The sequence below is a fragment of the Struthio camelus genome, chromosome 21, assembly GCF_040807025.1.
Source record: "Struthio camelus isolate bStrCam1 chromosome 21, bStrCam1.hap1, whole genome shotgun sequence".
Classification (NCBI taxonomy): domain Eukaryota; kingdom Metazoa; phylum Chordata; class Aves; order Struthioniformes; family Struthionidae; genus Struthio; species Struthio camelus.
In genome coordinates, this window is record NC_090962.1 from 4,743,119 (window position 1) to 4,765,922 (window position 22,804).

At 52.0% G+C, this 22,804-nt stretch overlaps 1 protein-coding gene across 5 annotated transcripts in view; it reads right to left on the reverse strand.

Moving 5' to 3' along the window:
• PLEKHN1 (pleckstrin homology domain containing N1) overlaps nt 1-22,804 on the reverse strand; it is a 29,862-nt gene that overhangs the window by 2,462 nt on the left and 4,596 nt on the right. The window contains exons 3-14 of one of the 5 annotated variants that reach the window (XM_068915940.1): nt 18,298-18,444; nt 17,848-17,928; nt 16,278-16,365; nt 12,737-12,861; nt 10,779-10,928; nt 10,298-10,378; nt 4,398-4,467; nt 3,683-3,837; nt 2,766-2,960; nt 1,817-2,083; nt 1,036-1,188; nt 27-239 (exon numbers count right to left, since the gene is read on the reverse strand). In XM_068915940.1, coding sequence (XP_068772041.1) covers nt 27-239; nt 1,036-1,188; nt 1,817-2,083; nt 2,766-2,960; nt 3,683-3,837; nt 4,398-4,467; nt 10,298-10,378; nt 10,779-10,928; nt 12,737-12,861; nt 16,278-16,365; nt 17,848-17,928; nt 18,298-18,444 — 1,725 coding nt within the window. Of the gene's footprint in view, nt 1-26; nt 240-1,035; nt 1,189-1,464; nt 2,084-2,765; nt 2,961-3,682; nt 3,838-4,397; nt 4,468-10,297; nt 10,379-10,778; nt 10,929-12,736; nt 12,862-16,277; nt 16,366-17,847; nt 17,929-18,297; nt 18,445-22,804 lie in introns of all 5 variants that reach the window. The other 4 variants (XM_068915941.1, XR_011135772.1, XM_068915942.1 and 1 more) reach the window with 4 other exon arrangements.

The following is a 22,804-nucleotide window of genomic DNA, read 5'->3' on the forward strand; positions in this document are numbered from 1 at the left end:
TACTGGAACTGTATTTGCAAACTCACATTTGCAAAATAAGAAGCGTCATCAGAAGGCCCCAGACGGAGATTGCATGAGGTGCCAGGGGTGCTGTATCTCTGAGCTGCAGGCACCTCTTTCCAGTGACTGCTTGGCAGAGGCTGGGAGTTCTTCTTCTGGAGAGGAAGGTGATGAGATACTGGGATGGCTGGGCAACCGTTCACCTGTGCTGAACCCGTCTGTCCGTGACACTGCAAGAACTTAAATAAAACAAACTCCAGATATGGCAGCTGCTATGAAGAGTTAGGGAACATTCACCAGCTGATCCCCACCACTGCACCAGCCCTGCTATGGATAGATTATTACCTCAGAGTTAGGCAAAACAAAGTTTTCTGTCTACATTGCAAATTCTTCTAAAATTCCAGTTCTGAAGGCCTTAGATGGGAAAGAAGAAATAGCTGCAGGTCCCTCACAATAACCCTCTAGAGACTATGGAAATTGGCCAGATGTGAAGGTGGTAGGATGGGACCTAATGCCAGCTCAGGGGGTGAGGAAGGACAGAGAGCAGCCAGGAAAGCATAAAAGAAACCTCCAAGGGAAGAGAATTTCAGTAACGTGAGGGATGTCAGAAGCAGTCTCCTCTCCAAAGAGATGCACAAAACTAGAAAAGCAGCCTTCAATAAGCACGCATGTATCACAGCTGAAATTCTCACGGGGTGGATAAAGCGGTCCCTGTGTCTGACTTGTCTCCGGTTTCCGAAGAACAGATCACATCCCAATCTCTGCCTTTGTTTTATGGTTTCTGGCTCATCCTGGGATTGTTGTGACCCTGGCATCCACTAATAAGACAGGGGAAACCCATTCCCCTCTGACCATCCTGGCTCAAGAAAACAGAACCATGCTGTTCCCTGCCCCACCCCAAAACGCAGGCCTTGAATTTCCACATCTCTTGCTCAGGCAGACAGCAGGAAAAGAAATGGCCTGAGGCATGATTTCTGGAGCCAGAAGTCTGTGAGCTGAGCCAGGGACACAGCCAGCAGCAATTGCACAGGGTACCTCTTCCAGAAAGCTGGAGCCTGCCACACTGCATGCAGGGGGGAAGCTGGGTGTATAGGGGTCAGTGTACAAGGGGGAGCGGGGCACGGTTGGCCTCTCCAGGGAGCTGGAAGCTGTCGAGTGCTGACTTTCCACCAAGCTCCATCTGTTCGGCTAAAAGGGAGAATCAAAACATGAACATCACATCCTGTTCGCTACTTACAATTCATTTGTCTTTCCCCCGAGGGGTAGGAGTGGGGAATCACCCTGCAATTAAATTCCCAAATGCTTCTCAGGTGTAAGTGATGAGGGGAGGGACAGGACTGACTCCTGACTGTAGCCATCTGAGCTAACAAGGGGGTTTCCTTGGGTGTAGGGCAGATGCACACTCCTTGAGACTGAAAGGAGGGAGACATGGCCTCCCACATTAAACCAATGATGGACACATACTGGAAATGCCCTCAGAAGAAGAGGCTTTGTCCTATGAAGTAATAACACTCCTCCTTGCAGAGCACCTCTGACTGGCGTTCATGTTGCCTCAGGCGTTAGTGTCCAGCATCTGAGGGCTCCATGAGACTTTCTCCATTTGCTGTGTTTAACTTCACCTCCAAACAGGCCATTTGCAAGTGGGAACAGGTTTCATGCCTGCCACACAACACCTGCTAGGACAGCTAGCCAAGCGGCACAGCAAGCAAAATGCAAGGCGCCAGCATGGAGAGAAACCTGCATGAAGCCTCCTCTGCTCCTCTACCCTTTTCTTGCAGGAGGGCAGCCCCAGTACACCACATCCCAGCCTCCTTACATTGCTCAGGTCCAGGTGTGGTGGGAGAGCTGCTGGATGATGCTGGGAGCTGTGTGCACAGTATGGCTCGCTGTACACTGAAGACAGAAGCTCGCCATTGGGGTTTTCGGGAATGAGGCTACACATGTTCCTGTCCATGTCCTGGCTGGGTGGCTGCGGCTGCTGGCTGCAAGGCCCACATTTGCCTTTGGACTTTCTGGTGCTGCCCGCCCTCCGCAGCTCCTGGGTGGGCAGCCCCGTGCTTGGCCAGTTGGTATGTGCCAGGCACTGAAAAAAGAAGACACATCCTGCCGCTAGCTTTCGTCGGGCCAGGCCAAGGTACACATGCCCACACACAGCCAATGCAAGGCCCCTCCTGCATCAGGGCAGCCGCAGGCATCAGTCTGCGCTCGTACATTTAACACTCACTCCCTCCCCGCCAGGAACTTCACCAGGGCAGGATGCTCTCCAAATACTCGCTGAAGTCACGACTCCTCACAGGGCCAGGCAGGATCAGCCCAGGTGGGCTGACCCATCTGCCTGTTTCTGCAGTTGGGCCCGAGCCCCATGCACACCTCCACCCCCTCGTGCACGGACACCCAGGATGCAAGAACACCGCACAGGTCAGAGCAAAGGCTTGCCCTAGCCCTGTCACCTCTGCCTACCCACGGGCTTTACTTCGGGACCTCCCGGCCTTTGAACAGTCCCATTTGTCCTTTTGCAATTTGTACCAGTGACCCTTGAGCCAAGTGGGGTGCTGGAATAGGATCCTTAGGCAGACTTTTTCCCTTATCAATAATGACACTGCTGAACCAGGATAAATACAGGCTCCAGGCATGGATTTGCTGCACTGTGTAGCAAACACTGACTCACATGAGCTGAGCCCATCTGGGGCACTTGGATAGACTGCTCTGCTCAAAAGCAGTGTCCATCTTCACATACGTCCCAGGCTTTCGGAGGGCTCACTTACGTGGAAAGGCTGGGAATAGCCAGGGGAAAGAGGGTCTTCAAGCACTCTGTTCTCCGGCATAAGCACGAAGGACTGGCCATCGAGGAGAGAACCGCTGTTCTGTGAGAGGTGTGTTAAGGTGGCCACTTTCCCTCCAGACGTCCAGGAGTTCGTACGGCCATCAGAAGTGAGCGACCCTCTCCCACTGCCTGCAAACTAGATGGGGGAGAAGAAAACAGCACCTAGGAACAACAGCTCTCTGGGTGGTATCAGGTGGATCCATCCCCAGCCCTGCCTTTGGAAGGGACTCCGGCGGGGTGGACCGTACACATGGTGAGGCCATGTTACTGCTGTCTGAGCATGGTCCAGACAGCCCAGCAGGCCTCGGTCCCCGCAGGCTGAGTCCAGCACTGGTGCTGGTGCCGTGTCCAGTGCCACCAACGCTTTCCCAAGGCAGCTGTGCCCAGTGTGGTGGGGTGTGCTGCCCTCTAGGGCTCAGTCTGGCTGAGTCTGGGCTCAGAAGGTGCGACCGCACCACCCACGAGCAAACTGAGTCTGCAGCGATTGAGGGGGTGCTCGCAGCAGGAAGAAGGGTGCTCAGGCATCTTGACCCCATCCTGGCTGCAAAGGTGATGGGGTGGGCCTTCCTCTAACTTTTAAGACTCTACCATTGTGCCCGTGTCAACACCTCATTGCACAACACTGTCATAGTCTATAGCCACGAATCTGCTTTATAGGGACTTAACATAATATAGACCAATATAATATAATATAAACCTTTAACATAACCGGCAGGGATCAGAGACTTCCTAACAGGAAGGGGACTTCAAGTGAAGTCTGTTGTGTCACAAGAATACTCTCACATAGCCAGAGATAAGACTGATGGGAGTCCTTGGGGACATCTATTGACTACCATAGGAACCTGCGACGTTTATTACCTGGCCAAGGTGCGGCAGCTTTGATCCCGAGAAGCTCTCTGATCCAGAGAGGGAGGAGTCAGCATTTCGAAACTGGGCTGTTTTGAGACAGTAGAGCCACTCCTGGTAATCATCATAGCTGGGGCAGATCACCCGGATTGAATTGATTAGTCGGCCTGTGAAACAACATCAGTCAGAGCTGTTACTTGATTTCACGACAGTCCATGTTTCATAAAACCCTTGCGAATCCCCTCTCTCCAACCCTCCCTCCTTTCTCCATGGGTCCAGGCTCCGGATGGGGCCCTGATACCAACACAGGGACAAGGGGATGCTCTGGCTTAGGTGCTGACCATTTGCACCAGACTGAATTTAGGACAGGGACAAACACAGCTCCGATCTGAATGAAGGGGACCCGTGCAGCCACGCTGTGACAAGCCCATCTCTGGGTATCAGCGCTGTCGCTGACTGGTGCTCTCTAGGCAGTCCCTAGAGGGTTAGGTCCCCTTAACCTCTCCCCTGCAAGCGCAGCCAGGTCCTGCAACTCAGCAGTGGCATAGGCACCGAATTAATCCAAGGAAGTCAGGAAGTTTCTGAGAAGTTCAGTTCACCAAGTCTGGATTCTGATGCGAGAGAGCACAGCCAGCAAAATGCCCGCAGCAGCTTGGCGAAACCATCCGGGGCCCAGGAGACCTCCGTGGCTGCTGCCAGCACACCCCTTGCTGCATCAGACACGCACCTTCTATTAAAAAGGAGGTTTTCTCGTTCTCCTCAAAATGTACTTGGATAGCGTTCAGTGGTAGCTCACCCTGCCAGGAGAGAGAAGCAGGCTTAGGACAGCACAGTCAAGTGCATTTCGTAGCATGGGCCTGTGGCTCCCGCATCATATTATAGCCCCCCGCGGAGGTCTCGGCTCCAGCCCAAGCTCTCTGTGCGCTGGGTCCTCTCCACGCACCCGCTCCCTTCCATCTGCTCCAAGAAGACAGGACAGCCAAGGGAGGGAGGGCAACATTACTGTCCCAGCCAGCTTGAAAGCTGGAGACACTGCAGGCATCCAGCTGGCCAAACCCCATTTTTACAAGAGGCTTCCCTTCAAAGAGGCCAAGAGGTTTTAGGAACCTACCGCAAAGCTTTGCCAGCTTAGCTAGGAGCACGAAGAGAAGAGTCTCACTCCTGTAACCGTCCAGCCGCAAAAGCAAGGTCTGCAGTGAGGTCAGGGCTAGGCTGGCAAGAACCTAGATGCTTGTTCATGCATCGTGGGGAGAAGCTGCAGCTCAACCCTGCTGCTCCCTTCCCAGCTCAGTCCCCATTGGGGGCCTCTGCAGGGTAGGGGAGGAGGAGGCAGCAGCTCAGTTCCTAAATCACCTAAATCCACAAAAGACAAGAAGCATCCAAACTGCTCCTAACGTGAGGGAGGATTTGGGCACCTAAATGCGCTAGTGAATATGAGGTATGGAGCACAGGCATTCTGGAGAACTCTGTCTCCAGCAGATTGATCCAGCCTTGTCCCAGTAAACTCACCCTCCCCACTCACACTGCTCTTGCCCTCCACCAGAGGCCTCATTGCAGAAAACAAGCCTGTGAAGCCAGCGTGACCGCGCAAGTCACAGACATTCTTACAAAGTCCTTGCTGAGATCTGACCTGGGAAAAAACATTCTTTCCCTTCTAGTCCTGTCTTCGACAGTTTCATGCAGTTTAACAGCTGACTTCTCCAGAAAATTTTGCAAACGTGGTCCTGAACAGGGTTTTATTTGCTGGACTGGGATTTCCAGCCTTGCAAACAGGAATCCTCACAGCCCATATCCTGCAAAGTCTTACAAATACAGAGCTGAGTCCTGTAAATGCCAGCTGGTGTAACACGAGCTCTTGCGCTATACAGCAGTTGTGAATGCCACTCCGGTGCCTGGAGTGGGGTTTGCCCCTGACAAGCACTGTATGTGTGTTCAAATTAGCAGGGAGCTTAGGGAGAGAGGCTAAAGCAACCTGCCCCCAGCCACTGGAACAGCTGAGGTTAGGACGAACCATGTACCATTATGCCCGAGTTCAATGGTGCCTTTGCATGCACATCTAAAATACCATCACAAAACCACCATTGGAAAGGGTCTATTCTATAAGACAACGGCGGCAAAGCGCTTGTTATCAGACACCAGCTTTTAAAAGCAGAGATGCTCCCTACAGTCAAGGCCAGGGCGAATCTCCCGTGGTGTCAGGTTTGATATTCATGATTCACCATCGCTTCCCTCTCTGCCATCACCACCCAGTGTCCCTCAGCGGTCCCTGAAGCTGCCAAGGGCTGCTCATCCATGCCAGGCCCTACTCTCCTCTCATCTCTGTGGGACAGGTAGGAGCAAGCAGTATTCAGACCTCTTCTGCTCCTGCAGCTGAACCCCATCCTCAGCCCAGCATCAGACCCTGCTTTGCTGTCTACTGCCAGATGTATTTTGTGTGTCATCGGCGACGGTTTAATTCTCTGTGATGGACAGCCTGGCACAAGGGCCGGGGTTTGTCAACACTGAACTAGGATCTAGGTCTCTTCTTTCTTCAGGGCTCGCCAAACTGAATTTTGGTTACATAAATGATACAAGATCAGTCCTGGAAGAGCAGCTGAAGCAGATTTTGCACTGGAAACAACTCACAGATGAGCTCATTGCTTTACTTCTCCTTTCTCTCTTTCCCTAAGCAGGGGGAAACTGAGTGACACTATTTCTTTGTTCCCTAAACCCCTGTTTATCCTTATCCTGATATTGCCCTAACCCTGTTGGTGGGCACCAAGCAGTAGGCAAGAGCAGCTGGTAGCAGTGTCCCTGGGAGCAGCTCCCCACCAGGATCTGGGGAGCACTTCAGAAATGATGCTCCTGTCTCATGCAGCCCCCCCCCCCCACCATGCCTGGCAGAGGAGGGAAGCTCAGAAAGCAGGAGAGGGGCCCTCAGGGAGCAAGGACAAACCCAGCTGTGCTGGCGGCAGGGAGTTCCCTTTTGCCGAGTTGCTGCACGCACTTGGCTCTGGACAGCTCAACTTTTCCCAGGCTTGGATTGCCTCTTCCAAGCCAGGTTGTCTCAGTTCACGTCGTTAGAGCAAAGAAGCTTCCCTGCAACCCAAGTAACTAAGAGCCTTGAGCTTCCTTCAGCTACGCACTCCCAAACTGTGTAAAGAGGAACAAAAAGTGCTCCAAAGGCACGATGGCAGCATTTCGCACATTTTACTTTTATATCCTAAAGCTGGGTAGAGGAGATAGCAGTCTGCAGGGCACTATACTCAGATCAACCTTTGCCCGTGCATCTAAGATCTACTCCCTTGGGTCTGGGTTGCAGCCCAGCCCCTTTACAACTGGTCTCTTTCACTGATGACATTTATCCCAGGATCCTCACCTAGGTTGCACCTGGGCAGGATTCATTTGCCTAAGTTTAGGTGCTGTGAAATAAAGAGTCTAGGTGAAGCCTCTCATCACATCCTCACTGAAAAGCTGACCCAGTTGCACAGAGTCCGGAGAACATGGCCAACACGACCACTATACCACAAGGGAAACATGCAGCTCAACTGGGTGTCTATGACTTGTGCTGCCTCTCTCTGCAATAGCCTGCAGGCACACGCCAGCTCCTGTGAGTACTTCTCCTGCACAGGAAAGTGATTTTTGGGCAGGGCAGTACTGGAAGGCTGATCTGGGGAGGGAAAGTTAATGCAATGCTCTGTGACTCAGTTTCCCTCTCTGCTGTAGGAAACGGACTTTGAAGCTTCGGTTTGCGCAGGTGCTGGCAAGGCAGCGTATGGAGGAGGTTGGTGCTGTCTGTTCCTGTCCCAGGGTGGCACCCATGCCCTAAGAGTTCACAGTGTGCTGCAGTGGGGATGGAGCCGCCCATCTGTCTCCTCACCCGTGACCCACTAGTGAAAGGCCACTTTTGACCACAGCACCAGCAAAGCTTGAGGGCAAGTGTGGGAACCAGTACCAGACCTCAGCTACCCCTGGCATCCCCAGCACTGGGCCAGCCCCAGGGAGAAAACCGCAGCTTGCAAGGCGGAGAAGGGAGCCACGGGTTCCTCAGCTCTCTGACCCTTGGTGTCAGCACGTTACAGCAAGCCCTTCTGCTGCTGAGGAGGCCTGCACACGGCTTCACCCAGGATGCTCCATGCTTTGTCCTACCTAAGGCAACAGCCCCCTGCCTTATGGTGGCCAGGGCCCAGTGCAGTCCCCAGACAGTGATGCCAGCTAAGGAGAGATGCTGCTCATTGCTCATCCCAGCGCACAGAGAAGCCTGCACACCAACAGAAGACAGCAGCCATTCAGACAGAGCAGGAGATAGCTGTGACCCACTGGGACTAGAGGAGACAGCAAGGGTGGGAGGTGTTCCTGGGATCCTCTCTCCCTTCTCCCAGCTGACACTAGGCAGGGGTGGCACAGGAGACCTCCTCCTCTCTATCATGCAGGGAAGAATCAGGTGTCAAGGACAGGAGGGCAGCAGAGTCCTGTCGAGGCTGACTGGGCACCCCTATGGACACAGGCCCTACCAGTTGTCCTGGGATCCATGCAATTTGGCAGAGCTGTAAGGATCAGTTACCTTTTACCACCTTTTGGTGCCAGCCTCCCTTGCCAGGCAGCTGTTTAACAAACCAGGAGCAGAGGGGCCGGGAGGAGAGCTCCTTGTTATCTCATCATCAGTTACCGGTCCCCCTACCTCTCCTCCATCAGCAGGATCAGCAATCCCGTGAAGGGAAGCACAGCAACGTCCCACAAACAACATGCAGGTCAGCTGCGGAGGGTCCCTCCGGCCTTCCCCAGGCCCGGTGTGAACCAGCTTCCACACACAGCAGCTCCTCCTTCACTGATCTACACCTTGCCCAGGGCCTTTTCTCATCAGAGTTGAGCCAGAGCCTGCTGCTTTGTTTTAGCACCATCCCCAGCAGTCCAAGCCCTTGCCTTCCCTTTCCCTATCCCACATGCGAACTTGGCAGTGGCAACTTCTGTGGTTTGTGTGAAACCCAAGAACAAAAGGGCCAGGCTATTCCTTCACAAACAAATTGTGGGGCTCAGCGCCTGCTCGCAGGGAAGGGAAGTTAATTTGCAGAAGCGCTGGGAGAAGGCTCCTGTGTCCTGACATGCCTGTGGAAAATCAGGTTCCTACTGCAGTGTCACAGGCTGCTGAATCACCTCCTCCCCGTGCTCCGGCTGCAGGGAGCCCTGCCGTTAGCACAGCTAGCGAGATGCCCAGGGACCAACGCTCGTGCGCTGTGGGAAGGGAACACTGCACGGACAGAGCAGACAAATCTGATCTAAAATTTCAAAAGAAATGAGTTAATCTGACAGGCCTTGCTCAAGGTCCCCTATATGGTGCCCCATTCCCAAGAGCTGCAAACACTGTTCCTAAAAACAAGCTGTCTCTAAGGTGCGTCACACAAGCCACCAACTGCTTGGAAAACACCCATCACTTGCACAGGGGCCAGAGGAGAGCTCTCACCAGGATCCGTCCTTCCGCACACCCCTTCCCATTGCAGGCACAGCCATATCCTCTGGCAAAGGAGATGCTCTGTGCAGGTCTTCCTGGGGTAGTCCTCCGATTAAAAACAGTCTGTGTGACTGAGGGTTTGGGGTGGATGCGGTGAACAGTGTGAAGGAAGGACTCCAATGAGTTTACACCATCACAAGCCCTCAGTCTATATGGGGTTTCCTTGTCATGAGTTACTATAGTTCCTCTTTCAGTGACTAAAGAGGATGTTGCTCCTCTTTAGGAATGTCTCAGCTCAGCACCACCATGCTTTGGTGATGCCACACATGCAGGTTAGACGGTTCTTTTGGGCACATTTATCCTAACATGGGCAAACACGGCCAGAAAACAAAGGGCTTTTTTACAGCCACTGCAACGATGTCTAAGATGGATGTTGGCAATGAAGTTCAAGGGCCATTCATACTGCCAGCAACGCAAATGCAGCTCTCAGCACCTACAATGCCACTGCCTTTCTGCGCCAAGGCTCCCAACATTGCTCCTCCATGCACAGACAAAGCAGACCCCTAGAGAAATTCTTCTCACATCACCTTGCGCACTCAAGCTTTTACGTCCTTGTTGGCTCTTCCCCTGGCAAGCCCAGACGTTGCTCAGGGCCCTTGCTCCACACGCTGCCTCGCGGTTCACAGGGGGAAAACGCAGCACACCTAGCAGTGGCCTCTCCTTTCTGCCTGCCAGACACCTCCCTTTGCCCTTCCTGCAGGAGCATCAGATATGCCACCTGGATCCTACCTGCTTTCAAGTATTTCCACAGACTTGAGCCTGGGAAACAAAGCCCCCGTGAGGGCATGCTCCTGTTGTAGCCTCTGTCTCATGCTAGTGAGCCGGGCTCTCTGCCAGCACAACCACAGAGACACATGCCAACCTCCCATCTCACAGAGACTCACATTCCTTGGCAGCCAGCTCCTTCCCCCAGGGCTTTTGGAGGAGGGCAAGGTGTTTCTCATGGGAAGATAGCTTGCAACATCCCTCTGCCTGGTCACCTGCCAGCTGCCAAGGAAGCAGCATTGAGGGAAAGACCTTGCCAACATGAGCACACAAGGGAACTCAGGTGGAGGGGAACAATGAGCCAAAACAGTGCTGAAATGGCCTGGCTGCAGACAGGTGAGAGAGATCAGGAAGAGGCTTGAAAACACACTCACCTTAAAATAGAGGCTGTTGCGCTCTTCAGACACTATCACCAGCGTGGAAGGGTAAAGGACCAACAGCCGGTCGTGCTGCTCCTTGGAAAGTAAAGGGAAAGAGGGATCTCCGTGAACCCAGGGCTCAGATCTGGGAGAGCTACTCACTTTGTTTCCAGAGTCCTTGACTCAGGGCCAGCAGCAGGGAGACAGAGCTGAGCTGCTCCCCTGCAGCAGGGCTCCAGGAGACATCTGCCAGCTCTAGCTGCCAGCCCCATCTTGCAAATGCTTATGCACAAGCGCTGTCCCCAAGCACTGCTGCTGGGCCAGAAGAGCAGTAATAAACACTTTTTCTGGGGTACTGGGGTGTGAGTAGAAGGAACCTTCAGGGACCCATTAGGTTGCTGGCAGCAAGGATGCAGGAATCTGCACCAGTCACTCAATCCATTGCCTTTTCTGAGCCATGCTGACAGGAGGTTGCTCCCAGAAGTGACTGTCCTACCTGAAAAGGCAGATGCTGAAGCTTCACCTTGGAAACACAGAGGACATCGCCTAGGGATTCCCGCTGGGTCCCTCTCCACTCCTCAACAGGCATATTCTGCACAGACCATCGCAGCTCCTCCTTCCTCACGGAGCTCTGCTTCCAGTCATTCTAGGGACAGGAGCAGAGCCAAGAAGCAGGGTAGGACATATCCTCCACAAAAAAGTTTAGCTAGCAGATGGCCCATCCAAGCACACTTTTCAAGTGTGGAAGAAGCAGGAAAGAATAAATAAATTTATGCAGAAGCCAGTTTTCCAGTTGGGACTGAATAATAATACTTGATACTTAGTGTCATCTGTACATTGCCTTCCAAAGGTGAATACCCCTGTTTCACAGGTGGGGAGATGGAGACAGGGAGGAAAGTAAAATACCTAGTAGAGGATGGAAGAGAAAGCAGATCTCCTGAATCTGATACTGTTTCCTAGGCCTGGTCCCAGTTTCCTCTTTCAAAATGTTTTGTAAATTCTGGATATTTGCACAAGCAGCCAACTGCGTTAGCGTTTCTCTGAACCCGACCCAAACCTCAGAGGCTATGGCACCAGCACTTCTGGGTCGCAGGTCTCCCTTTCAGCACACACACCCTGCCAGGCCCTCTTGCAAAATGAGAGGCTTTGCACTCTTCCCCAAAGGCGGCAGGAACTCAGAGGCCGTACAAGAGGCAAGCTCCAAAATTAGAAGCTGCGTGTGCACGCACACACACACACAGCAGAAATGCAGCAAGCTGTTGTCAGGTCTCAGCCGCACAGAGCGCATCTGGGGTTTCAGACTGAAATGCCTGATCCATCCTGGTGCTGGCCAAATACACCTAAGCCCCTAAAGATGTGTGAACATAAATATGCTGCTCTTGCATGGACACAGAAGTTCCCAAGTGAGACTGTTGTCAAGTGTGGGTAATTTGCATGTCTCCTCACAGTTATTTTGCAGGTGGTGGAGTAACAGAAGGAAGCTAAAGATACGGGACATATTGCCCACAGCCAGCTCTAGGCACTGGCGAGCAGACAGGTGCCTACAGCAGCAAAAAGCCATGGGCCACCCAAAGGCCTTAGCAATGCTGCTGCCACACCAGCGGGGTAGGTCCCTGACTAATGAAGTCAGGGTGCAGCCGCAGCAAAGCCCACAGCTTTGCCAGACAGGATCGCTGTTGCTCAGGGTGGGCCCGAAGGCTACTGGGCTGCCTGTCTGGCAAGGCGAGGGTCGCTCTGCCAAGTGGCATCTGATCAGCACGGGTCATGGCATCAACCAGGGCTCAGCTACTGGGGCCTCACTCAAAATAGTGAGCAACAGGCCTGCCGGACTATTCCTGCCGGCTGGCGAGCACTTCCTCACCCCAGCTCTCGTGGCTCATGCCAGGAGCAGGCTGGCATGCGTAGCTGGGCAGGTGGCTGAGTGGTTTCTGGGATGCTCTCTGCCTGAAAAGGTAGCTGTGCGGCATGTCCCGCCTGGGTGTCAGTCTAGTCTAGCATAGTCCTGTTTGAACCCTAAATCTAACTATCCAAGGCTCTCCTTGCATGGGGGAAGTAATCAAGCCACTGGCCTGGAAAAAGGGGCTTAGGCCAGAAATAAATACCACATCTTCCAGCATTTCGGAAGAGCAACAAGTACAGTGAGGAGCATTTTGAAGTGGAACTGCAGCCCCTCTCCCTTTCCATCCCCAGCCCTCTGCTCAAGTGCTCTAGCCAGGAAGAAGAGTCCAGAGCCCCATGGGGGCACTCAGGACACTGGAAGAGAAAAGTGTTAGGAGAGCGCCTGGAAGCGTAGCTGAAAGGGCTGAGAGCAGCTGGTTGCAGAGATTATCCCTCCCTATGAATGCAGTGGGAGCAGTGCAGCATCCACCCAACTGGCCCAACTTCCATGGTCGTTCAGCTCTGATCCCGCAGGCTGGGAAGCAGCTGCACGCATCCCTGTCCCAAGACACTAACCTGAGAGAGGAAGGGCAAGCCGAGGCTTCCTCCGTTTAGGTGGATCTGTTTCTCCAGGTGATAAAGCCACTGCTTCAGCTCTGACTCAGTAGGGCAGAACACGATAAGGGGATTCAGTAAGGGACCTAGGTATGCGAGAGACAAGATGACCTGAGCAGATAAGAGCACCAATTGCAGCATCAAAGGGTAAGCAGCTGGCCAGGTTTGTTAGGCTCAGCACATCACACAGTCGCCTGTGAGTGCATCGCTGTTGACGTCATGCTTCCTGCCACTACGTTGATCACATTGCCTCACATCAGGCTTCTCGAAAAGCTCTCTGGAAGGGACTCCTGCCACAGCTTCTCGCCTTCTGCTCATGCAGTCCAATCTAGTTCTGACCACCAGTCACTTTTCAGTCCAAAACCAGGCCAAGAACAAAAAAATCAAAGGGAGCACAAAAGTCAAGCTTGAAATCAACACAGCGATTTCAACCTTAAAAATCCCCAACAGTTTGTGAAAAACGTCCTTGCAGTCCAGAGGCTACCACAACGTGCTGCTCCAGACAGCGTAACTCAGTGCAAAGGTTTCACAGCATTTCCTCGTTTCACTTCGGTAGTAAATGCACAGAACATCAGTACTGCTGTGACACTACTTATTTATTGCTTCACCAAATATAATCTGCACCAGACAAGCTAAAGCTGCTCCCAGACACAGCCTTGAAGGGAGGAACAAGCCCATATCTTGTTCATTTTAACGTTTCCAGTTATCATTCACTTAGCGTTAACAAAAAAGCCTCACACACCCTCTGCTACTCACTATACACACATCCTAGTGACGTTAATCATTTCTGACAGGCTGCAGAATGCCTATTTTGACTAATAATTTACCACTGATGTTGTATTAAAACCATACTTGGTGCATGCTCAGTAAGATCTGACTTTTGCAGGACTTGGGAATATTCAGATAAGCAAGCGCACTGCACAAACATGATACTTTGCCACTTCAATGGATTCTTTCATCTCATAATTCCCACATTATTTACGAATACCAGTTAATTAAGACTTTAAAACACCTCTGTATGTGAAGAAATGCACTAATACAAGCACAGCAGAGGTGGGGAAACTGAGGCAGAGACTCCCTGAGAAACCGTGCATAAGTCACTCAGTTCAGATCTGTTACAAGAACTAGACGCTTGTATGCCCAGTAAGACTTAGCACCTATCTACCAGTGTGGGTCTGGAGCTCTCTTGTCTTCCTATGCCTTAGTTTCCCTGTCTTTGCAATGGAGATAAAGCGATTCCCTACCCTAAAGGGCTGACAGGAGGATATAAACATGTAATGTTTTCCGGGCATCCAGATATTCTGGTAGCTCTGAATACTTCTCTGGACACCCAGGCTCTTACACAAACAGCCAGAATTCTTCTAGTAAGGCATGACCCTTAACATGGCACTGCTTGCTGTGCCACCTTCTCTAAGGCCAACCTTTCAGACGCATCCTGAGGGCTATTCACATTGTCACATCTAAATAGGGCCCCAAAGGAAGAGAAAGAGAGAAGAGAAACTCCTGTCTAAGCCTGAAGCCCGAGACATGCCTAGGACTCGCGCAAGGAGCTGCTTGAGAGGCTGTGAAAACAAAGCCTGAAAGGCTGCTGCTACTTCGGTGACTACCATTTCCCTGAGCCCCAAGGGCATGTTTGCGGCAGGCCCTGACACAGCCATGCTAAGGAACCTGCACCGGCCCTCGTGCTCTCTTCTTCTGCCCCGTGCTTCCTCTTTCCTTGGGAACACTTCCAGAGAAACACTGGAGTCAAGAAAGCCACTTCCCTGGGCAGCAGAAACTTATTCCCACCCAAATCTCCCTGGCTGGAGATGCGAAAAGGCTGCAACATTTGCAGGCGGGGCACAGGCAACTCTAGGTGCTGAACGGTTACATCAGCAATAGAGGGGGTATGAGAGATGGTCCACAAAGGCAAAGGTGACAGCTAGCACTAGCCACCTGCCACCTCTCCACGGCAACACAAGGGAAGAAGGCACCAAAAGGATGGCTCCGCGTGCTGGTGGGCTTGGTTCCTGTGCTCCGCATCCACACTTAAGGTGATCAGGCTGGCGTCTGCTGAGGTACTGAGCTACCCTAGAAAGTTCAGGAGTTCATGGGCAACAGCTGGAGGCACAGGATGTCACAAGAGAATGGATTTGTGTCTTTGGTCTCTGAGAGCCATAAGACAAAAGACTTCTACCCTGACTCTGTGCATGGCCACGGACAAGGCTCTTAACCCCACTGCGTCTTGATTTCTCCCCCTGTAGCAGGGAAATAAAACTGCTCTACTGATCTCACAGGAGTCCTAAATATCACTACCTCCTGCTTCCTTCTTGTCATTATTACCTGATATAAATAGCACTCTAACAGAAAAGGAGCACCAAGGCCTTACGTTTGTTCTTTCTTAAACAGGACACAAACCCAGCAAAGCTGGAGGGAATTGCCACCCAGGCACACTCCTGTGCGTTTGAATGCAAGTGGAACAAGTCCACCTGTCCTGACGAGTTAAGCCTGGGAGATCTCCAGTGTTTTACAGACTGGAGGCCAAGAGGGCTCAGCCTAGTAGAGTGTAACAAGGCCACAACTGAACAGTCCTCAAAATGAACAGGGCATTTTTACTATAATCCTCTTTATAATTTATGTCATTTGGTTTGAGTGGCCATTACATAATTTTCTTTCTAGCACAGGACAGCAGAGCACAGGGACAGTAGGTCTGGGACACAAACTAGCTTTCTCAGCTCTGTATCTTTATTGGGTTATTAGTTACTTCTGTCTACTTCATGCTTTAACTACTTCCCTTGGGGCTTGGTGCTGCTGTAATTCAGCGTTGACTAAGCCCAAACAAGTTCCCAGCCAAGCTGCAGACAGGTTGTTATCCCAGGATGGCTTTTATAAAACAAGATGACTCAGATAAAAAGTTAAAGAGCATGTGGAGGCAGGAGGGATGGCAAGGGACAGTTGACGTAGCGACCTTCTGTCCTGATAGCACCGGCCTGGTGTTCTTGGCAGAGATAACTCATCTCTCACTGTTGTTCCACATCCTTTTTATTTGATAAGTGTGTCCCAGACCTACATCAGTGTGCCCAGCACTGTATGCACACCTGCACAGAGTCACTCCCTGGCCTCACAGGTTTATAAGGTGACCAGAGGTGGGGTGAAGGAGCTTTATTTCATCCCTTGGTTCAAATGTGGTGCACACGGAGTAAACGGCTGGGCAGAAGTGGGAACTGTCACCATGTGTCCCGAGTATTAACTAGCTCAAAGCACAGGAGCATCCTTCCTCTGAGAAGCACCTCATCCAGTCCCTACCCTGCCTATAGCCCTGGGCATCACTGTTCAGGGGTTTGGTAGCAGGGAAGCCTTGGAAGGAGGGTTGTGAATGCTGGGAGGAAGAGCATCAGCACCCTGCAACTTCTTTTCACAGTGTGATTTTCCTCTGGGACTAGGTCAGAGAGGGATGAAGAGCAAAGACAGTTGTGATTAATACACACTGTTCTCTAATCAGAGCAAACAAAGAGGCACTAACCTGTGATCTGGAAAGCATGATCCTCCTGCCCTGCGCTCTTCACGTGCTCAATTTCACACACGTTCAGCTCTTTCAAGGGCAGCAGTCCCTGCATAAGCAGAACACACCATCGCTATTTTGGAGACAGCCCCCAGGCAGTCTCTGCAACTAATGTCCCTTTCCCACAGGAGACTGACAGCCCAGAAACAGCTCCAGCAGGCTGCTATGGCTCACAATGTCAGTCTGCAAAAATTTGCTCTGAATGGAAACATCTGGGACTTCAATCTAGCCTGCTCTCCAGAGTAAGCAGGTTCAGCAGCTCCCTGCGTTCAGTAGGGCTGGCACTGCAGTAACCGTCTGTCACATTAGCAAGGACACTTTCTTTACGTTAAGTGTCTTTCAGGACTGAGAGAAACCTCAACAAAACAATGCTGGTTTAACCCAAGAAGATCGTAAGATGGTAACAACTCTAAACAAAAATTAAGCTGGCTGATTTCAATAATCCAGCTCATCAGACTCCAACCATAACGAAGCACAGGAACAGGTGACAAGTTTACCCTCCCTGCACTGGGTTCTCTAAAACAGGATGTTAAAAGATGTTGTTTGTTGTGATGTCTATGGGCCAGTACTGGTTCATTAATTCCTTCATAGTTCCTCTAAAATTAATAATCTAAGGAGCAGATTATAAAATAGATGGGGGATTTCATAATATTGTTAATATTCTGAAATGCATCTTTTCAGTTGAAGGCTAGCTTGCTGGATGACTCGAGAGATTGTATTGTCATATTGCATTAACCTCAAATGACCTAGAAGACAATAAATCATTTCTAAAAGGGATGAATTCTGCAAACATCTACAAAACAGCCCTACTCAATTTCAGTTACTCAGTCATGGAGGGAAAGTACTTTGGGGGTTTCCTGTTTGTTTGGTCGTGATTTTTTGGCTGCATGTGCAAAACAGCCTTCATTTGTAATTAACTACCACCAACAGGTTTAAAGATTGATAAATGGTTTGTCAGGTTAGTTCCCCAAGGCTGTTCTCGGGGGAGTTTTTCCACCCTCTCCCACACTGCTGTTTTCTCTGCCCTGCAGAGGAAGGATTCCCCTTTGGCTCAGAAACCAAGGCCAGATCCATCATTTGCACTAAGGCCAGTAGGATTTTGATCAACGACAGCTCTGATCAAACCATAGTCTCTTTGTGCACAGTACCAGGCACAGATTTATCTCTAGGTAGCCTAAACGCCTCCCATCCAAGGGCCTGCCTGTGAGCCCTGCAAAAGCTCCTATCCCCCTTCTAAAGCAGGCCCCCTGCGTTGTCCTTTAGCTCTCTCTACAGAGAAAGCCAAAGACCCAGATGGCAGTAAGGCCTTTAGGAGAAAACGGTCTCTTCCCTCTCGAGCTCAGTATCCTCCAGAAAAGCCTTGAGATGCAGTTCCTCACCAAGATCACCTAGGGGAGGCCGGTGCAGCCCCAGGAATGGAGCCTCCTTGTCCTGCCCCATCCTATCCTGTTCACCTGCCACCCCACTGTTTGGCCATACCGCCAGACTCCCCAAGTCTGCTTGCCCCTGCATGTCCTGGGAGATGTCCTACCTGGTAGGTGAGTCCATTGGAGCCCACAGACTGAAAGTACAGATAAGACTGGAACAGCTCCAAGTAGCAGTCATTCACCTCCTACAGAAAAGAAACATCTTGGGACACATTTCTCCCCACCACTTCTTTCTGTGTCTCAGGCTGGTCTGCCTACAGAAAAGCCAGCAGTCACTTATCCAAGGGCCAACACAGCATTTCGGCTAGTGGATCTGCTGCCAGCCTGGCTGCTAGGCACGAAAGCACAGCCTAGGTCCCCATCGGGATGGGAGCCAGTAGAAGTGCACCAGGCTGTACCTGTGCACAGCAGGGAACAGAAGTCCCTGGGCCCTGCCATAGCTGGAGGAGGTCTCCGTGAGTCACATTTCCCAGAATTACAGTTTGCTTCCTGGCCCTGAAGGGTCACTCCATGCCTGGGAAGAGAAACACCCACAAACAGTTTCCACAACTTACCTGGCAGTGCTGGAATTTGAACTTGACCTTGGAGTAATAGATGATTTTCCCCAGATTCCTGACAACTGTTTTCCTGCGTCCCTTCTTGAACAGGCTGGGGAACCTTTGGTCCAAGTTTTCTTTCTGGTTTTCCTCGTTCTGAATACTCTGTACCAAGGTTTCAGGAAAAACAAATCAGAGCTGGTGGGGGACCTGCATGTCTGGAAGAGACATTCCCAGAACGGCCCTTCCTCGGAAAGGCACCCTGGGCAGGTGCCCAGGCTTGGGCTGTTTGTTGTTGGGTTTCCACGCCAGCGCGGAGCTGCGGTTCAGTTACTGCTGGGAGACCTCGCGCTGGATGGGCTGGGAAGCTTTCCCCACTAGGCAGAGGGAAATAACTGAGCTAAAGGGAGAATTTCTGGGGTGGGAGAGAGGGCGTGCAGGAATAAATCCGCCGTTTAGGGTCTCCCAACTCCATAGCTGATCTCCTGATGTCCTAATCGAGTTCACTGGAACAAGGATTGAGCAAGGCTTCCCAAACACAGCTTGCCTTTCTCCGGAGCTAACGGAAAGATTTTTCTCTGCTCTAGTTCCAACTGGCTTCCACAGCTCTCCCGAATACGCAGATCCCTTGCTTTCTTCAGGTGCAGTTTGTTGGGTCAGGTGCCCAGACAACTCTGAGGCAGAGTCCTACGGCCACTGCAAGCAGCTGCAAGACCCTGAGTCACGAAGCTGCTCATTGTCTGTGCTTCCGCACAAAGAGACAGGGGAAACCAGCAGGCGCTCGGGAGAGCAAGGGCTGGCCCGGGACGGAGCTAGCACTCCCACCGCAGAGGGGTTTCCCTCATTTCCTGCGTTCTGGGTATGAGGAAATTCCTCCTCCTGTGCAGCGACACAAAGCTGTACCCGCCGTTGGGCTCCACTGTCTGCTCACAGCCTGCGTCCGCTGCTGTGCTGTCTGGATACTGCATAAATCCCTGGGGTTAAAAAGCTTTCCCTGCAGCTTCTCTGGGAAGAGCATCTTTGCTTCTGGGAGTTCATTGGTTTTGGAGGGTGAAGGGAAGGGCTGTATCCCAGCCTGGCCCCACTGGTTCCCCCTCCACACTCCCATAAGCATATCCGAGTCCTAAATACCAGTTTTTTCAGACACGTTACGGACTCTGGGCCAGCAAAAGAGAAAGGCAGGTGGGAGACGCAAGGTTTGTCCTGTTGTTCGCTAGTCAAGCTGTGAAGCGGTCTTGACGGGATCCCACTTCAGCCATCCGCGGCTGCGTTTCCCAGGGGTATTTCTAGTGAGCGCATAGCGGTGTTGGAGGCAGGGTGGAGGGGTGGTATGTGGCTCTGCAAGGGTCAGACGCTTCTGTTGAAAACAGCATTTCCAGGAAGGATCCCAGAGAGGCTGCCAGGACTTAGCGGGGATCGAGTGACAGCCTACCACCCTGCACAGCGAGGGACTTCCAGCAGCCAGCGCTCCCCCCGCCACCGAACCCGTCTGGCCTGCGTGTGCCTGCTCCTAGCGTGCTGCGCCAAAGAGACAGCTGCATAAGCGCCATGATAAATGAAGAGCCAGCAGTGCTAAGCGTATCTCTCTTGCTGGGGCCTACATGACTCACCCCTTTGGAACGAAATTAACCCCTCTCATAACCATTTCAGAGACATCAACAGCTCTCAAGTTAGAGGAGAGCTGGCAAACTAGTAACGGGACGCTAAGGCTGTTGGGATCCCTTAGCCCGGAAGGCTTGGAGCTCCTTTCTGGGCCTAATTGCATTTAGATAACTTTTTAGGTGCCACACTAACCCCTTCTCTGCTCAAAGTCCCCCTTCCAGCTTTTCTGGCCGGCTGTAAGCAGTACCCACCACGCACACCCCGACCCTCCTGCCGGAGGTGGCAACCTGCAGGCTGCCCGTCCACGGCTTCACTGAGAGGCAGTTAAACATAGGAGAAGATTACATTTTTGCTGCAGGCCGCTGTCAGAACAAAGGACGACTGATCACCTGCCAGCTGGGGAAGCCCTAATAGAAAACTGCCTGGGTAACAACAGCCCTTCAGCAGGCACCAGGCTGCAGGGCATGCCTGGCAGAGACACAGCCGGGTCAAACGTGGGCTCACGCTGGAGCTCCTCTCTTTTGCCCTTCCTTCCCACTCCTGCAGGTGTTTGCTCAGCAGGTCAGGTACAAGCGTTCACCCACCAGTGTTTGCAGTCTGCCTTTTATCTCCTATTTATATTGCAGGAACGCCTACGTACCCCAGCCCCAGGCAGAACATGGTGATAGGCACTGCAGAAATACAAGAGGAAATAATAGCTACTACCCCAAAGAGCTACCTACAACCGGCAGTAGGCTGCTAGCCAGGCAGCAAGGTGCGCTCCAACCTCCCGCAGGGCGTGATGGAAGGGAACCAGCTGCCACGGCTTGGGGAGGGAAAGGCACAATAACACAGCTGTCTATCATTGACTTACCACCACTGCCTTTTCACACCCCATCCTCTTTCTAGATTGCTCTCAAATGTTATTGCAGTGCAGCTCTGGTGCAAGCCAGAATCACTTTTAAATAACTTTAACACCTCCCCAGCTTCTTCCATACTCAGCTGAAACTGGCCAGTCAAATCAAAAGTTGCTGATGCGGGAGAGGAGTGGAGGCAGATAGCAGCCCCACCGATCATTTCCTTAGGCTACAATGCCTGGTGTAGGAAAGGCCATCACACAAAGGGTACAGACAATTACACATTAACTGTAATTGCAGTGACAAAGCCAGCCCTCTGTGAAATTTGGGGTCAGCTTCAAATTTCAAAAGCTACCCCTCTGAAATCAAGGCTGGATCAAAGGCGGAAGGAAGCAGGTCAGGCAAAGCTCACCTGACTGTATGACCAGTGGTCAAGGGCAGGAAACAGGATTTTTTTCTCTTGAAAAAGATACAATTAAACAGCAATGGCCATATCACTTATGATCGGATATTGTGGTTGGGCAGGAAGAAGTGGGACTGTTCAGGTCAATTTTTTACCAGGCAGATCTTTCCTGTCTTATTCTAGCGTGCTTATGATTTTTACTGGGGTGCCACTGTTAAACCTGAACTGAATATGTTGTTTGCACATGCACAAGGAGAACTGCCCTCATACGTTTCCACATATTACTGCCCAAATCTCAGGAGAGCAACAGCAGAGAGCTGGACATCATTACATCCAACAGCTAGCGCAAGTCCTTGGTGAAAGCAAGCACAGCCTGCTTGTGCTGCACCAGGTGCAGCAGTGACACCCACCTCCAACCTGCCACTTTTCACCCAAACACCTTCCAAGACGGTCACAACTATGATCTCTGTTTTTCCTGCTGGGGAACTAAAGCACAGGGGAAGAGCCATGACTTGGCCCCAGCATGGGCCAGACTCAGACCCTGACCCCAACTCCCAGGCAGTGCTCAGGCAATGGCATGGTGGAGTGGGCTGGGACGTGGTACGGACAAAGAGAGCCTAACTGCCACCTCCAACAGCTCCAGCTGATGCTCTGATATCTCTGGACTCAGACCCACAAGCCCAACCCGGCCCTCTCTGGGAAAGGTTTATAGCCACCAGTGTGGCCTGCATCCGGCCGTCCTCCAACAAGCAGCACTGGGAACAACACGATGTTTTGTGAGGACCAGGGACCAAAGCTGTCACAGTTAACTCACCATTCTCCCAACACAGTGGCTCCCAGGGAGCTCCGAGGCATGTGTCCCTGGCCCCTTCCCCAGCACGGAGGCCAACCCCATATTTTCAGGACTCTTGCCTCACCCAAATTTCCTCCAAGCCTCAGGGCCAGAGTGACAACCAGCCTAAACTGTCTTGGATCCCACGTTGTTCCAGCCAGCAGACACGTGGCATGACCATGCTCTGCCCCAGCTGTTTGCTGCCACCTCTCTACTCCTTAGATGTGGGTAGCTAGAGAGAGAATGTAAGCATCTGAGTGAGGGGCTCACACACAACGGAGTTACCGCAGCTTAATGCTGAGCTGTGGACACATACCCTCAGCCCATGGCAACACGAAGGAAAATTGTCACCTTAACACAAAAGAGACTGGCTTTGGCTAAAGCAGTTTAGCTCTCACCAGGGGTGGGCTGAGAGCACACGTGGAGCATTACCACGGCTCTACTTATGCAGTGCCACTTTTTGCAGCCTAGGGGTAAGTCCCAGCACTGTTAGCAAGCCTCCTTCAACATGCCACCCAGCTCCAAAAGCAGAGAAGATATGCAGCCACCTCTCTGTTAGTGGGGAGACGGGAACCAGGCTCTGTGGTTGGGGTGCACGGACAGTGCTTAGCTTTCCATGCCAAAGTGCTCTGCAAGCCCTTGACAGATCGTCACAGCTCCTCCAGGAAGGGGTATCCATTCTTCCTGTTTCACTAATTAACTCATTGACCCAAAAGGCTCTGAGGCCGTTACACTGCAGCTAGGACACTAGTTAGCTTTGGTGTGGGGTGAGTCTCCTGTGGTAACACTGTGCCTTTCGGACGGGCACAGAAGACGGCAACGCCAGCAGGACAGAAACGGCTAAGGACAGGC